This window comes from Lycium ferocissimum, chromosome 1 (genome assembly GCF_029784015.1).
Source record: "Lycium ferocissimum isolate CSIRO_LF1 chromosome 1, AGI_CSIRO_Lferr_CH_V1, whole genome shotgun sequence".
NCBI lineage: Eukaryota > Viridiplantae > Streptophyta > Magnoliopsida > Solanales > Solanaceae > Lycium > Lycium ferocissimum.
Genome location: NC_081342.1, coordinates 41,929,298 through 41,945,774, shown reverse-complemented (window position 1 = coordinate 41,945,774; position 16,477 = coordinate 41,929,298). Strand labels below are relative to the sequence as shown.

At 36.0% G+C, this 16,477-nt stretch overlaps 1 protein-coding gene across 1 annotated transcript; it reads right to left on the bottom strand.

The window, feature by feature from the left end:
• Positions 1 to 1,583: 1,583 nt before the first annotated feature.
• Positions 1,584 to 13,673, bottom strand: LOC132054513 (aspartic proteinase 36-like). The gene is made up of 12 exons (XM_059446508.1): positions 13,152 to 13,673; positions 12,233 to 12,353; positions 10,501 to 10,928; positions 10,237 to 10,393; positions 9,070 to 9,152; positions 8,891 to 8,987; positions 8,619 to 8,691; positions 8,285 to 8,497; positions 3,553 to 3,677; positions 2,918 to 3,019; positions 2,742 to 2,839; positions 1,584 to 2,071 (listed from the first exon to the last, which is right to left on the bottom strand). Exons 1-12 carry the CDS (start codon positions 13,424 to 13,426, stop codon positions 1,894 to 1,896), a joined length of 1,950 nt encoding a protein of 649 aa, XP_059302491.1. The 5' UTR covers positions 13,427 to 13,673; the 3' UTR covers positions 1,584 to 1,893.
• Between the last annotated feature and the right edge of the window lie 2,804 nt (positions 13,674 to 16,477).

Genomic DNA, 16,477 nt, shown 5'->3' with positions numbered 1-16,477 from the left:
TTAAAAAATGGGTACTTTACAAAAGAAATTTACAATATTAGCCATTTTTGTGTCACTTTTAAAAAATGGGTACTTTACAAAAGTGGCCACTATCTTAGAAAGGACACATTGCAAAAATAGTTATTTTAATATTTTCACAAAGAGGCTATTTTAAAAAATGGCTACTTTTGCAAAGTAGTTAGTTTTTAAAAGTAACTACTTTCCCAAAATGACTATTTATGAAAATTGACTACTTTCAAAAAGTGACTATTTTTAAAAATTATCTACTTTCACAAAGTGGCCATTTTCTATTAGCGACTACTTTTACGAAGTGACTATTTTTTAAAAGTGGCTACTTTTCGCAAGTAATATTTTTAAAAAGTAGCTACTTTTGTAAAGTTGCTATTTTTGAAAGTTGCTATTTTCAAAGTGCCTAATTGTAAAGTTGAGAGATGGGAGGTAAGAGGTAGGGGTTCGGGGTAGGTGGTTATTGGGGTGGGGAGGGAGGTGAAGGGGTGGGGGTAGGGCAGTGAGGGGTGGTTAAGTGGTGGGGTGTGGGTAGTGGGGGGGGTTAGGTGGTGGGGTGGGGTGGGGTGGGGGTAGTTTAGGTGGTGTAGGGGGGAGGTGTATGGGGTGGCGGGTGTGGGAACGTCGAGGGGTAGGGGTTGGGGGTGTTAGGTGGGTGGGGAGGAGACATTGAACTTGCAATGTTACTTATAGAACTTGTTTTTCCTACTTTCATTAAAAAAGTCATTTTTCAAGTAACTTGTTTTCCTAGAGAAAAAATATTTTCCATGACATTTTGACCAACCAAACATGAAAAAATTGGACCAAACACACTCAAAGTTTCCCCATGTTATTTCTTCTGTAGATCACGCTTTTAATAGGGATGGCAATTGGGGCGGGGCAAGGCAAACAATTAATAGGGCAAGGCAGGGCAACACTTAAACGGGGCGGGGCAGGGCAAGGCGGGGCGAAGCTTGTTTTATGAAAATTGTAAACGGAGCAGGGCGGGGCAGAGCAAAACTTTTTTTTCTTCAAATAGGACCACAGGAAACTATTCTTTTATAGCTTCAGCAGTTAATTACAATCTAAATGTTAACTTATTACAATCTGATGCTTAATTACAATCTAAATATTAAGTTAACTATCTGATGCTTCATTGTTTTCTTTTCTAGGATTTAGAAAAGAACGTTGACATTCCTTTTAGAAAAATAATAACGGGTAGCAGAAATTAGATCATTTTGCTATATCAATAGTAGTCCAGCTAGTTAGGATGATAAAACCACTTTTAAAATGGTATATCTAAGACATTATATTTTGGGAGTCAAGCTGGCAGCTTGCTTAATTGCCTTGTCTACCTCTTCCCCTTCACTTATTAAGTAATTTGTTTTAGAAGGAAGAAAAAAATGTGTTGTTGTCTCCCTTTTACTATAATGCTTAGCTGTAACTATGAATATTTTACGAATGCATAAAAGAAACCGCGTTGTTATCTTCATTAATTACTTGATATTAATAAATCATGACAGTAAAATGATTGTTCATCCAATTTTTTTTTTTTTGAAACTCCTTAAAAAGGTAAATACCATGCTGCAAACTGAAACTAAAGAGAAGAAAAATGAAGCAGTTCTTTTAGTCTTCCTCTCTCCAGTCTAATGCCAGGTAGAAGCAGCAATAGCATCTTACCCATTACATGATATCATACAGTATTCACACATGAATTCGTGAGCAGTTCTTTTAGTCTTCCTCCCTCCAGTCTAATGCCAGTGAGACACTATATCTATAACTGGGTATACCTTCCTTTAACTAGACAAAATTTTTGTTACCTGTAACTAGGATTTTAAAAAAAGATCAGCACTTTCACGTCAGGAGTGCCTTTTCATGCATGTATACTTCAGGTTAATATAATATCTTTCAATTTAGCGGCTGGAGCTCTTTTTCATCTGTCATAGTTTCAACTCTTCCAACAGGATCATATGGGAGAGCTTGCCTTCGTCTCCAAATTAACCATCCCAGAGAAGCTGATAATCCTAGTATCAAGACAACTAAAAGTGCTACCACCACAACCAGGTAACTTTGCTGCCATCGTATCCTACATCGTTGCAATGGAACCATATCAAATCAAGATCTTTATATCATATGAAAACATCATTAATATCAGATGTTGACAATTAGTAGCTATAATACCAATGCACCCTTTAGCACCATATTTTTTTCCACTCCAGACATTAAAAAAGATGGCCAATTAAAGAACAGAACCCATAACAATAATATGTATAAGAGAATCTCAAAAAACATGCAAGCACATAACCTATCTTAAACGATGCTTACTAGTGGAGTAATTAAAAAACCCGAGCACGTTTTGAGGATTTCCTAAATAAATTAATCACACCACAATCACAATTTATACGTTTAAAAGAAAAATCATCACCTACCTATCATTATCCTTGGAAGCAGTTGACCTGGTGCCATTCAATGCAGAATAATTCACGTTTCATAAACTCAGAAATGAGATATATAAATGCATTTTTTGACTAGATGAAAAGATGAACCATTCCGAGTTGTACATATCAGAAATACATGCAAGTTTTTCCCATCTGAACTCCAATGCGGTAATTTGTTTTGCATTATGAATTCAAAGGCATATTGTTTGACATATCGGTATAATTTCATTAATAATGCACAGAATTGATGCTAAAAGTATATACAGCATAGCTATGCAATAGTTATGAAGATGCAAAGAATGGATTTTGCTTCTATACCTTTTTGGTGAGGGTTCAATGTCCCATTTGACTAATTTGTAGCTTCCAAATGTATCAGGAAGATGAAGACGGTTACCAGCCAACCGGCTTATAATTTCCTGCAAATAGATATGATGAATAAACAAGAGTTCCTAAATTCAAGATATAGTCTTTACACCTTCTAAGTTCAGAGTTACCACTGCAGTGGCATTTGGCATGTAATCTGCAGGTTCTGCGGGAAAGATGGCCCATCTAATGAGGGAATCATTTCCTTTTGTTGAAAAGTTCATTAAGCGAACCTGTAAGGTATCTTCCAATAAGTGACATCATCACATTGAACAAAATTAACACACTAGTACATTAAACCAGTGTTATCAACAGCGAAAAGCGCAAAAAAACCTCTAAGGTCCGTTGGGGCTTTAAGCGCAAAGCGGAAATAAAGTGTGGGCTTTTTGAAAAAAAGGCGCGAGTGGAAAATATATACAAATGTATATGTTTAGTCCAAGACTAATAATTATAAGCATGAATAAAAAATATATGGGCAAAGAAATTGAAAAAAAAATTACGATAGAGTGAAATATCAATTGTTTAGTGTCGCTTTTTCAGGACATGCTCATTAGCAAGGGAAAGTATGTCATAAAGCCTTGATGAGGACACTGAAGCGCACATTAAGCGAGGCGAAGCGCTCAACATGTTTTGAGCCTCGCTTCAGGGCTTAAGCGCGCCTTTGATAACACTGCATTAAACTAACTTAAAAATGGGTGCAAAGAGAGAGAGACTTTGGGCAAGTAACTTTGGGTCAAGCAAAATTGTCATTATTAAAACAATCTACCTGTGAGACATTAACATCCAACTCTTGCGCAATTAAATGGGCAAGTTCTGGAACACGGGGCTTCAATTTCGAGTAATCGATGCTCAGTGACATATAAAATGATATTAGTCCAATTTTGATTTCCCCTGCCAAATCAGATAAAAGATGAAGGTGATAACAATCAAAAGTATCTGCAGTGGAAATAACTTGGTTCAGTACACTGAATCTTGCACAGGACCCTTCCTAAATATGAGAAAAAAGGTGTAATTCGATGGCAAAAAGTGCCAGTACATGCAAACTTGTTATGCATCTAGTAAACTGTTACCAAATTTATAGTAAGGAGTCAAATTATACGAGGGTTATGCCAAGACGATGCTCAAAATGAGGACACCATCTTCTCTGTTTCTGGCAGAGAAGTAGAGAGAAGAATTTGAGGGCTCATTTGGTTGGTGTTGTAGATTTGATCAACCAGTTGCAAAACCTTAGATAGTAGCTAGATGGGCAGAGAAGAAATGGAGGGTCACAGCATGAGTCAGAATGCTTCTGCTTGGACAAGCCAGGGAGAGAGCCTCTGAAGGTGGCTACAAGTGGCTGCAGAGTATTTTCTTCTGCTGGAACAGTGTTATTGAAGGCTCACTTGAAGCATACATAAACCTTAAAGTTGGGCTTTAGTACAAGTATCAAGGTCTTAAAAAGCATATGCCTCACATCCGCACACTCTTTTGTTAATATGGTAGGCACTAAACAATAAATATTGGCAAAGCATGTATCAGTTATTAAGACAACAATATGTTATAGATGAGTATCATAGTTATTGCAGTAGAAAACTAAAAGTTTTTTTTTTTTTTTGATTAAGCACCGGGTGTCCGAGTCTCTTTGAGCCCCGACTAATCCCGGGGGTGCATTGTGCCCTCGGCAAGGAGTTTCCCGCAAGTGCACCACGGGTAATTCAGTGGTTTCCTCATCCGATGGCCCTCGTAAATTGTTTGCACCAGCGTGGTTTCGAACTTGAGACCTTGAAAGGGAGCACCCCAAGGCTCAAGTCAATTGCCACCAGGCCAACCCCTGAGGGTTAGAAAACTAAAAGTTTTAGCATAAGAAAGCTAATCATTGATCAAAATTTAAAAAATGTGCCTCTATATTGATTTGAACTTGATTGATACTTTGTAAGCATTTGGACACAATTTCAAACTAAGCATTATTTGCAAAGCAGTATTTGTTTAACTATTTAGTCTATCATTTCAACCTCAAAATTGAAATAGGGAATTTGGAGTTGAACATTTTGTCTGGAGTATTTCTAGTGAAATTCACACTTACAAAAGGTCAGATGTGAAATTCATATCCAAACATGACTTCAACTTCCAAATACATTTTTCAGCTTCAAGTACTCCTTCAACTTCAACCAAATATCGTCTTGGGGTTATTTAATGAAACTGCCTTTTGTCCCATAATTGCTATTTTGCGTTTATGGTTAACTTTTCTTACATTACGTTTATAGTTTTACACCTACGCCCTCTTTAACCAAAGTGCAAGTTAATTTGCATTTTGCACTTAAAGCCCCAACAACCCTTGGTGTCTGTGCTTTTCACTTTCACTAGCACTATGCTAGAGAGGTGTTTTGAGGATGTAATGAATTGAGAAAAATGAACAATGCGATGAGAAGTTTTTAAAAGAAACTACGAGACAGAAACGATAACAGACACGGATACCCAGGTAAGTCACTACAGCCTTATTCCAGCTCCTCTCTCACCAAACCCTAGCTCTGATCAACCAAATCACTTCTGCGACTTTCTTCCCATCATCTCCAGACTTTCCCCTGCACCAAAGTCCTTTCTTATCATCCTTGACCCATTCACGATATCACCTTCCTCCATAAAAGCTCCTTCTCTTCACTTTGCTGGCGAGAACCCATTTAATGAAGGGCAACAGAATCCATTATGCTGTTGGTTTCAAATCATATGGCATTACTAGGAATGCTACAAGAGCTGAGACATGGTTTGAATGGGCGGAACGGGGCCATGATTTAATGGAGAGATCGACTTATAGCAAGAAAGTTATGAAATGGCTCTGTTTTGTACTCAAAGAAGCTTCCAAAGTTCATGAAAACTCTGTGAAAAGATGGAAGATGTGTGATCACTTCACATACTTTTTCTGATCAAGGAACTACAATAGATGTGGTCGGTATATCAGCATCGTAGATCGGTCATTCTCCTCCCAGAAATGACACGCAATACAGGATGGACATATTACTCCCTCCGGATCAAAAAGTGTCCACTTAGTCTTTTTTTCTTGGGTCAAAAAGAGTGTCCACTTATCAAATCAAGAAAGAATTAATCTTATTTTTCCAGATTTGCCCCTATTAAGTGCTATGTAATCAAATCCCAATACCTATTTAATTAGGGACAGTTTAGTCAAATTACCATTTTTTTCTAGGACTTAGTATTTTCTTAAGGGGAATGCAAATGGCTAAGTGGATACTCTTTGTGATCCGGAGGGAGTATCATCTTATCTTGAGGTAATAAACTAGCATAACATTCTGAGGGGTCCAAGGAATGTCTTTTTTGTTCGGAAAGCAGTATGGAGAGCTATTTTTAATGGTTAACAACATAAGAAAAAGCAAAATCCACATTAGTTTGTGCAACGTGCAAACAGGCAGGAGATGACATTAACCACTTGTTGCTTCACTAATAGATGGCATATAACTGATGAGTGGAATGGAACATGTGTTTGGAACTGAATTGATAATACAAGGAAGAGAAAATACATAAGTTCCCCCCTAAAGTTATCCCAAAAACTTAGTTACGCACTCTAACTTTATGGATATTTTTTTACCCCCTTATTCTTATTCGCAGTGAAATTAGTACCCTCTTAAGAGATGATGTGGCAAAGAAAGTGGTTCTACCCTCCTATAGGCGCGTGACAGAGGAAATAAAGTAAAAATCGAGTTAAGTGATACACATGGCATTTTCTTATTGGAGATATTGAATTAATTACCCAAACCTGCAAATTACCTCCGGCATGCCATTATTCCGGCAGCTAATCGACGACGGCTTCATTTGCTTGTACGAGTACTTGATTTTATTTTTTTGTTTATTTTATTTTGTTATTGATGGCTTACTTCCTGTTAGGGCTTAGGAGTACCATTTAACATCTGTGTTAAACAAATAAATACACTCTCACCATGAAAGTTCGGGTGCACAGTGCAAGGGGTAAGTGGTAACCCATCTGTTTTGTGTAAAATTGAATATGAATTTTGTAGATGGGTCACTCTATTTGAGGTAATCAACAACTGGGTTTGAGGAATCTTGGAAAAAAAAGGAAGAAATTATGGAATTGGGCTATAATTAACTCTCATCCTCCCCATTTTCCTCCTCCAATTTGCTGCCGGAAAGTTTGTCCTTCAACTTTTGGGTTGTAGGGAAGGATGAAGGTTGGGGTGGATGAAAAGGAAAAAAGAATTTTAGAAAATATAAAAAATGAGTTTTTGACACGTGGAGGTGCGTGTAGAACACCTGGTTCTGTACTTTTAAGTAGGTATTAAATTCACTTGAAAGTTGTGGGGGGTAAAATATTACCCGCAAAATTAAATTGCTAAAGTGAGTTTTTGGGACAAGGGGAAATTTATGTATTTTCCCTACAAGGAATAATCAGAAATTTATTTAACATGGGATAAAGATCAAAAGAAAGGTGGTGAAGGACATCATGGAAACAGCTATCTTCGCACTTTGTAGATGATATGGAAGTAAGAGAGCATTCCAAGAAGTCCAAAATTCTTTTTGTAAAATTAGTGGAACCTTTTTTTTCTTTAGTACATTCGTTTAGCACATGCAGAATGCTGATCAGTATTGATGACTGAATACCCTTTGTAGAGAATTATGTTTCTGACTAGAATTCTTTATTTTTTGCATGGCTTGTATCCGCGGTTCTTCCCATCATATCAATAAGAACTTAATTTCATGAACGCTTCAGCTATGCAGGAGGAAATTTTGCACCAAGAAAGTACAAAAATTCTTAATTCCAACCTTTAAGGTCTTAAGAGTGCAAACTCTCACACATGTCATTTGTGAAGTGATACCAGTTATTTGGCTTGAGATCGAACATAATTATGACTCTCAATTGCTACACTTACAATCACCTTTCTTTTTTCCATTCTGTGATAAGTCAGATGGTGTTGACTTACAAAAATGTTGCAGTATGAGTTACCCCACCAAAAATCTAACCATCTAAGCAATTTCCTGTCTACCCCAAAATAGTAAATGAACAAAGCTCTTGACAAATAACAAGGAATTCTCAATTGAGAGGGAATTTGAGATTGTTGCATAACGTATCACATGTTATCATGGAGTAACTGTTGTACTTCATGAAAGTATGAAACTGTAATCTCCGTCAATAGATAATGTTTCTTTGGGTCCAAAAACTCATGCTCAAATGTCATTTCGAAAACGGACATTTGTAAACAAAAAAAAACATTCATGGACCAAAACTAAAGGGAGCATATGAGATCTTGAAACATGACCTAATCTAAGGCAGCATAGAAAAACACCAACATGGTACAATTCTAAGTTTGATTCTCCATTTTCACTATAAATAGATCAGAAACACTACTGGATTCAAAATTTAGGGGGAAAATATCCGAATCACCCTAGTGGAATTACTTAAATAAAGCAAGACCCACTGCAGAACTGCATAAAACATGGCATTTGCATACTAACGGTGACAAAAGATACTAGTTTGGAGAATAGTTTCTTCATACCAGGTGCATAATACTCCGAAGGTACACTAGGTGCCAGTGCTGGAGTCATATTTGCAGTGGAGTTTGTGTTGTCCATGCTCGAGGGTGATGGTGGAGGTAGAGGTGAGGGAGATACATTAAGTCTATCCCATAACTCAGAACAATTAGTTTTCCAAAAACCAATCCTTTCATTTTCACGATCATAGGTTACAAGAGTGTTACGGACAACAATTCCTGGTGAAATATAAGCAAAAAGAATGCATGTTAAAGATTATATAACTAAGAAGATTTTGGTGGATGAACTTTTCCAAGATGCTAAGGATATCTATCCTTATTAAAAAAAAAATTTACATACCTCCAAGAAGAGTAGTTGGGTCCTTTCCATTCTGGAAAATTCCAAAGCAGTAAGCCCCGCGCACCTTTGAGTGCTACAATCATGAAGTTATAGCATTTACGATACAATTAAGAAAAGGGGAAAAAATAGTCAATCTAGAAAAACACAACGCAAATGGAGTTACAGCCACTTATCAAAACAATTGGAGCGACGAGGAGAGATGAAGCCAAAAGGAGACACAAATTCTAAAGACAAGGTCATAAGAAAAGAACCAAGTGGATTAAGATGCCTACCTTGAATAAGTAGTTTTCAGGAGTGAGAGATAGTTTCTTTCCATTGCTAAATACCATGTCGACAGGTGGAAATGATTTTGAAAGTTGTGAGATGTCACTGAAATAAACAAGACAATACAACTTGTGACACCAAAAACAAAAGAAAAGAATGGCATAACATTCCCGTAGTAATTTATTACCTTCCAGCACCAGAAAAGCATATATCTTTATAGTTCGGGTCAGGCCCTTCGATCTCTCTTAGGGAAGGAATTTCTTTCATGACCTATAATAAATTTTCAGAAGTTCATTTAAGAAAGAAAAAAATTGTCTTAATTACAACATTGGACAAAGCAAAAAATTGTCTTAATTAAAACATTGGACAAAGCATCCACCACCCACTGGTAGCACATTATTAGTGATCCACAATCCATCAATCCACTTCTTACATTTACACAAAGTAACAAATCTAATAATGAATGATGAGAAACTAAAATAATCAAAGATTTTCAGAAACTTTCAACTATATGTTAAAGAAAGGTTTTCAAAAGTTCTTTTTAGTGAGCTAATTGTAATTGGTAGAAAAAATTGCATGTTACAGGAAAAACCAACTACACTAAGTAGTTAAAAACATAAATTAAGCGCTACAAGATGCTGCACCACAAGAAAAATTAAATGGTTAAATGAGTGTCTGATGTATAGGATCACAAAACACCTGGATACTTTATTTTGTCCTTCAAAGTTATGTAGTTAGCATTGAAGCCTTAGCCTTATACTTGAGTTAACTAAGAGGCTTTAGTTCAAATCCCGTGTATTAACAGGTATTCTCTAACTATGCTGACTACTTTATTTACACCAATGGTTGTTTGTTCCACCAATCAATGGTGTAAATCGTACTCAAGCAAAGGTGACCTTAAAAAGGACATCTGCAATAAAAAAGGCATTAAAGACAAACACTTCATTCAAATGAAATTCCTCTTTCACAGATTTATTTTGTCCTTCAAAGTTATGTAGTTAGCATTGAAGCCTTAGCCTTATACTTGAGTTAACTAAGAGGCTTTAGTTCAAATCCCGTGTATTAACAGGTATTCTCTAACTATGCTGACTACTTTATTTACACCAATGGTTGTTTGTTCCACCAATCAATGGTGTAAATCGTACTCAAGCAAAGGTGACCTTAAAAAAGGACATCTGCAATAAAAAAGGCATTAAAGACAAACACTTCATTCAAATGAAATTCCTCTTTCACAGATTTAATTACTTCAGCCCACTCTTCTAGCCATAAGCATGCTATATTTCACGATTACTTGTCTCCGGCAGAGTGCATCATGAAAATAATAGATATAATAGCACGTAATTAGAAAACATACAGCACTCTTGAAGGCCACAAATGCAGCTTCTGGAAGGTAAGCGTATGTGGTACCACTATCAAGCACAGTCCCATGTTTTCCATCAAAAATCTGTGGATTAAGATTCAATGGCTTCCCAGCAACATGTATCCCCTTCAGTTCAATATTGTAATATGGACTGTTTGCCATCCGAAACTAGAGTAAATGCATAAGATTTATCGAGTGTATTTGTTATAACACCTAAATTCCCCTGTCTTTAAAACAATTATTACATCCAATACATACCTGCGTACAGGATCTGAATGGGTAAAAACCATCTCAGAAGGAGGTTTTATTCCTCCAAGAACCATTGCACCACCACCGAAATCCATTCCGCCATAACATAAGGAGAAGGAATCACTAATCACATGTTTCTCGACAAGTTGATCCACTATACTTAGATCCCCTCGACCTAAGCCCATTATACCATCAGCATGTTGGCTGTAAAGATCACCAGTTTCCAGATTTTCACATCCAAAAACAGCTCGCTGGGGTGCCAGCTCACTTTGGTTCCCGAAGGACACAATGTCCTCTCCGAGCACTCCACTACTAGAGCTCATCTCAGCATATTGCCTTTCATATATACATTGCTCCCTCTCATTGTCACAGGTACAATCAATATTGCACTTCACAGGTTGATAGGTACTTGACATTTCTGGCTGAAACTTAGGATCCTGATTCAAAGAACAATGAAAGAAGTGCCACTGATCAAAAGAGAGAAATTATATTTGATCCAATCTGTGGTAAATTAAGCATGCATCAATGAGATAGAGGCAATATATTGGCTAGAAGGTTGAGATTTTCTCAACCAAAAAAAAAAACTGTAACGAATGCCAAATGGCTACATTTTTAATAAGAGCAAGCACCAGTTACTGTATATTTCACAATCACAAGAAAAATTACCAAAGAAACATGATACTACTATCATGAAAGAAATATTCTTTATGATAGAGCTGCATATCCCGCAACAAAGAGAAGCTTAGAATTTTTTGTTTTTCGTTATAATGGTAAGGTATTCTCCTGTAGTTCCTTGTACACCAGATTTCTGTTACTATTTGTTTGTTTCTTGTACTTTGCTTATCGTACAGTTTTGTTGAAGTTACTGTTCATTTTTTCAGAATGCTTTGTCATATTCTCTATAGTATTTTTCCATGGCTTCTTCACTTCCATTATTTCTTTTTTCAAGCTGCTTTTTCTTGAGCCGAGGGTCTATCGGAAACCGCCTCTCTGCCTCACAAGGTAGGGGTAAGGTCTGCGTACACTCTACCCTCCCCAGACCCCACTTGTGGGATTACACTGGGTATGTTGTGTAATGGTAAGGTATTTTGATGAACAAAAGCACTAAGAAAGTGCTAAAGAACTGTGTAGGAGGCTAAGAGTGTCTAGCAGAGCATTTTCATCATTTACAAGGGATTGCCTACACCAAAAAGATAGCAAAAGAATAGACCTATGTTTAAGGAAAAGTATATTTTCTTTTTTGCCTTTAAATATTTTAAGATTCCTTCCTAACCAAAATGGCATTGAACTTACTTCTAGATTGTTTTCTTCTTTTTCTTCCTTAACATACTTTTGTGGAGAATAAGAAATTTAAAGAGATAATGGTCAAAAACAAATATGACGTATCACTTCTGCGCGAGTTTCCTATCTGAACTATGAGGTGTTTATATTTCCTACTTGAACTATCATTAACTATTTTTATCAAAACACACCTCGAAATTAATGAGTCAGCTGCTATGTGAACGAAATTTCATGGGCAAATTAAGGCTTAAGCTGTCACGCTCCTTTTGGCTATTGTATTCAAACACTTGGTCTTAGTCAGCTTGGAGTTTATTTTGATAAATAGTTGGTGATAGCTGAGGTAGGAAATACAAACACGTGATAGTTCAGGTAGGAAACTCGCAAAAAAGTGATACTTTAGATGTGTTTTTGACCATTATTTAAAAATTAAAAGAGAGAATGTAATTAGAAAAGAGGTAACCTGATGGTTGCCACACTGTTCGCAGGTAGAGCAAGGAACATAGGTAACAGTACTGCCAGTATCAACTATAAGGGCAAACCTCTGGGGAGGAGTTCCAATCAAAAGGCGAGTCGTATAATACCTGCATATATCCTCTAAAATTAAACTCAACTTAGCCCAAAATGGAAAGAGAGATACTCCCTCCGTCCCAAAATAAGTGTCACCTTTGCAAAAAAAAAAAATTGTCCCAAAATAAATTTCACTTTAGGAATTCAAGACAAAAATTCATAAGTGTTTCCGACTATGCCCTTAGGAATTAAAGCAGTAGTCATCTTTAATATTGCTCAATTATCAAAAAATGTCTACTCCCTTTGTCCCAATTTATGTGAAACTTTTCGCTTTTTAATTTGACTAAAATTTGAAGCTAAATTGGATTAGGTTAACTCAATATTTATTAAAATTTGTATATTTAAAAACTATTATGAAAGTACTTTCTCATATTAATTTGGTGGCAAAATACATTTAAAAAGTGGGTCTAAGTTCATGCAAGTTTGGATCTCGGAAAGCAAAAAATATTACATAAATTAGAATAGAAAGAGTAATAAATAGAGGTAGTTTAGTAAACTCCACACAATGAACATGATTTTTGCTAAAGTAATACTCCGTGCATCTCAATTTATGTGATACACTTTCCCTTTTAGTCAGTAAAAAAGAACCTACATTTCTAATTTAAAAATAATTTAACCTAAAAAAAAAATTTCACCTTAATGAAATAATTTTCAGCCACACAAATATCTTGACTTGTTTTAGACTATCGCAAGTTTCAAAAGTCTTTATTTATTTCTTAAACACCTGGCCTAAATCACATAAATTGGGACGGAGGTAGTACTTATTTTGGGACGAAGCTAGTATATGGGAAAATTGGATACAAGTGTCTGACCCGTTAAGGAGGAGATCATCGTGGAGAGGCATGCGAGCGCTTGAATGACTTTTCTGGAGGTGTCGACGCGAGAGTTCATCGCGTGGTGGCCACGATTCTTTTGGAGGAAAGAGAGGCAGAAACATTGTGGTGTGGTTGTTGATGTCGCCGGTACTATTCGCTGAGGGAAGAAAACCCAAGGTTTCATCTGAAATCCGGAAAGAGGAAACCACGACGACGACGTAATTGATGAAGAAGAAAACGAAAGGAATTAGTTTGAGGTCAGCCCTAGCCATTTGAGGTGTCAGTCAGTTATATGGCTCAGGCGACTAACACAGATTACTGCCTGCCAGATCGGAAGAGAAAATTTGATGGATCGAATATCAGCCGGGCCAAGCGGAACATAACGTTATTACCTGACAAAGTGACAAAAAACAAACTTCAAAGAGGGGCAAACCTGGGAAGGTCAAGTGTTAGGTTCATATTTTGTTTTTTTCTTTTTTCTTTTTAAGTTTTTTGACCTTTGCTTTCGGTTGGATGCCAATAATATTTTTTAGGAAAATTTACTTGTTATAACTACTGTTACTACCTATTTAATGTTAATAACTACCTTTTATTAAAATTAATAATAATAGCTAATTAATTTTCTAAATTACCAATTCTAGATACAACAATAACTTGCACATATCAGTTCTCAAATACACCGTAAAAAACGGTAAACATTATCCCAACTTCTCATTTTTTAAGCTCACGTAATATACATTACGTTTCTCTCTCCCTTTCCATTAATTTTAGCCGTTTTTTTCTCCTCAGAATATATCCATTACCATCAAGCACGATTCCACTACAATTTATTGCGCCGAGATTTGTGGGTGGTGGTGTATTTGTGTAAGTTTTCATTATTTTGTGTATTTTAGTCAATTTAATTCAATATTTTTGACATTTTTCAAGATTTTTAACTTTCAATGCTTAGGGTTTCCCAATTTGAGTAGTGAAAAACATCAATTAACGAAGGAGGAAAAGCATATCTAATAGTGTTACGCAGGTATCCCACATACTCTTCAAAATTTAGATTCTCCTTCTTTGATTTGGGTATTTCTAAAGAACATGATGTTGATGCAAGCCGCTTTCGTAAATTGGTTCCGAAAGGAGATCTAAGAAAATCCATGATCTTATCGTAATCGAAATCCTTCAACCGTTAATTTTGAGGAAAAAATGATTCTTCCGATATCGCCACAAAAGAGAGAAAAACATCCGATGTTGTTTCTAGTAGAAAGGGAAGAATGTGTAGAGACTAATAATGGAGAACAACAATTAATGCGGAACAAGGGTATTTTTTGATTTTTTTATATTTATTTTTTTGTGTATAAAATTGTATTTTACATGTTGCCCAAATTCGGTTAATGATTCATGTATTTTTTACCGCATCCGTAAGTATGGTTGCATGTATTTATTGATCTGAACAATTCATTAATGGATGGGAACACATACATACAACTGTATCATGTATTTCAATAACCATATTTGTTATCAATTATCAAACTATGTATCATGTATTTGTAATTCCTCACATTTGTGTATTTTTTTAAATTAATAACAGGTTTATGTATGTTTAAAAAAGCAGGTATGTGTATGTGTTAGATAAAAGGTGTATTTGTTCAACGTTTGTCAGCTAAACATCTTAATAACTGTGTTTTTGTTTGCATGTATTTATTGATCTGAACAATTCATTAATATCTGGTATAGCAGTCGTATGTATTTTTGTATTTGTTTGAATTAGTTTTGTATTTGAAACATACATACAATTTGATAACCATATTTGTTATCAAATTATCAACTATGTATCATGTATTTGCAATTCCTCACATTTGTGTATTTTTTTTAAATTAATAACAGGTTTATGTATGATTATATATTTTTTATTCTCATGTGTTGCCATTATATTCAAACTTTCAGGCCTCCAAATTCCTGGTTAAACGTCCCCCCACTCAACCGATACGTTATGCTTCATATATGGACCATAACATTAAAGATGAGTTGAAGGACAAACTGACCGATAGACAATTCAAGCTATTTTCCAAAACTATTTTTGGACAATATATGCGTACGCAAGTTGACACCGAGGTGCGGTGGTCGGCTATTTGGTGTGTTTTATGGTTAGGGAGTTAAAGCGTAGTAATAGTGTTGCGTTTGTTATCGATATTAATGGGACGGAGTTGACATTCGGTCTTTATGAGTTTGCTTTAATTCATCAAGTTTGAAGTGTTACGGGGATGAAGTTGTTTTTGACGAGGGTCCCAACGAGATTGTTGGACGAATATTTCGGTGGTTCGTAATAGTGTTTTAAAGATGACTTTAAATAAGTGCTTTGAAGACAAGGATCGGGGTGTTGGTGATAACGCATGGAGAGATCTCGTAAAGATTGCGATCCGTATTTCATTCATAATTACATACTTTCAAGTGAAAAAAGGAACGTCACAATTCCAAGACATCATTTTGACTTGAGTGGAGAGTGAACAAGACAATGAATATACATGGGGTAAGGAAGCATTTGATGATTTGATTAAGAGTATTCACCACAAGATGGACAAGCCGAAGCGCTTTTATTGTCTACGGGGTTTTCTTTTGCTATGCAAGGTGGATAAATGATCGCTCTAATGTTGACCCTAATTTAATGGTTAAAACCTAAGCCGAATCCCAAGAATGTTTAATCGAGAACAAGGGAACCAAAAGCCATCAGTTAACTACTTGATGTTGGGCATGTTTAAGGACGGTGAGGTAAAATACTTACATTAAATACATGCCTATCAACTAGTATTTTACACTTGCATTTTGTGTATTTTTAGTTGTTGTGTATTTTACACTTGCATTTTGTGTATTTTAGTTGCTGTGTATTTATAAAATACAGAGAGGTTCTAAACTGAAAGTTCACAATATATTTATGTGCAGGACATTCTTAAATTCAACAACATTGTTCCGACCATGTTAGAGGTTGAGAAGCTTGGTCTGCGTCGATACCTGGTCAACAGAACTGCATCACCACATCAAATACACCAAGAGGAAAATGAATATGCAGATTTTACCATAACACCTCCCCATGTTGTCGCCAAGAAAACTCAAAAGAACAATGCTTCAAAATCTCCACCGCACAAGAAGCCTAGGAAGATGTCAACGAAGCATTGCTTGTTCGAAGTCACCAACCACAATCCCAAAAAATTCTACAAAGTTGGACAATCATCTAAAAATGCGCAAAGTGGTAGATAAGTCGGTTCAATCAAAGGAAAAGAAAAAGTCGCTCCAAGTGTCCACCGCGTTCCTATTGACGACGTATCTACAAAAGAATCGAG

Bases quoted from the DNA above. Each gene is read 5' to 3' on its own strand.
- LOC132054513 (XM_059446508.1), bottom strand. From the start codon at position 13,426: ATGGCTAGGGCTGACCTCAAACTAATTCCTTTCGTTTTCTTCTTCATC. The intron at 3,020-3,552 runs GTAGATTGTTTT...GATACCTTACAG, and splicing joins TGGATGTTAATGTCTCACAG to GTTCGCTTAATGAACTTTTC. The intron at 2,840-2,917 runs GTAACTCTGAAC...ATCTATTTGCAG, and splicing joins TGCCAAATGCCACTGCAGTG to GAAATTATAAGCCGGTTGGC.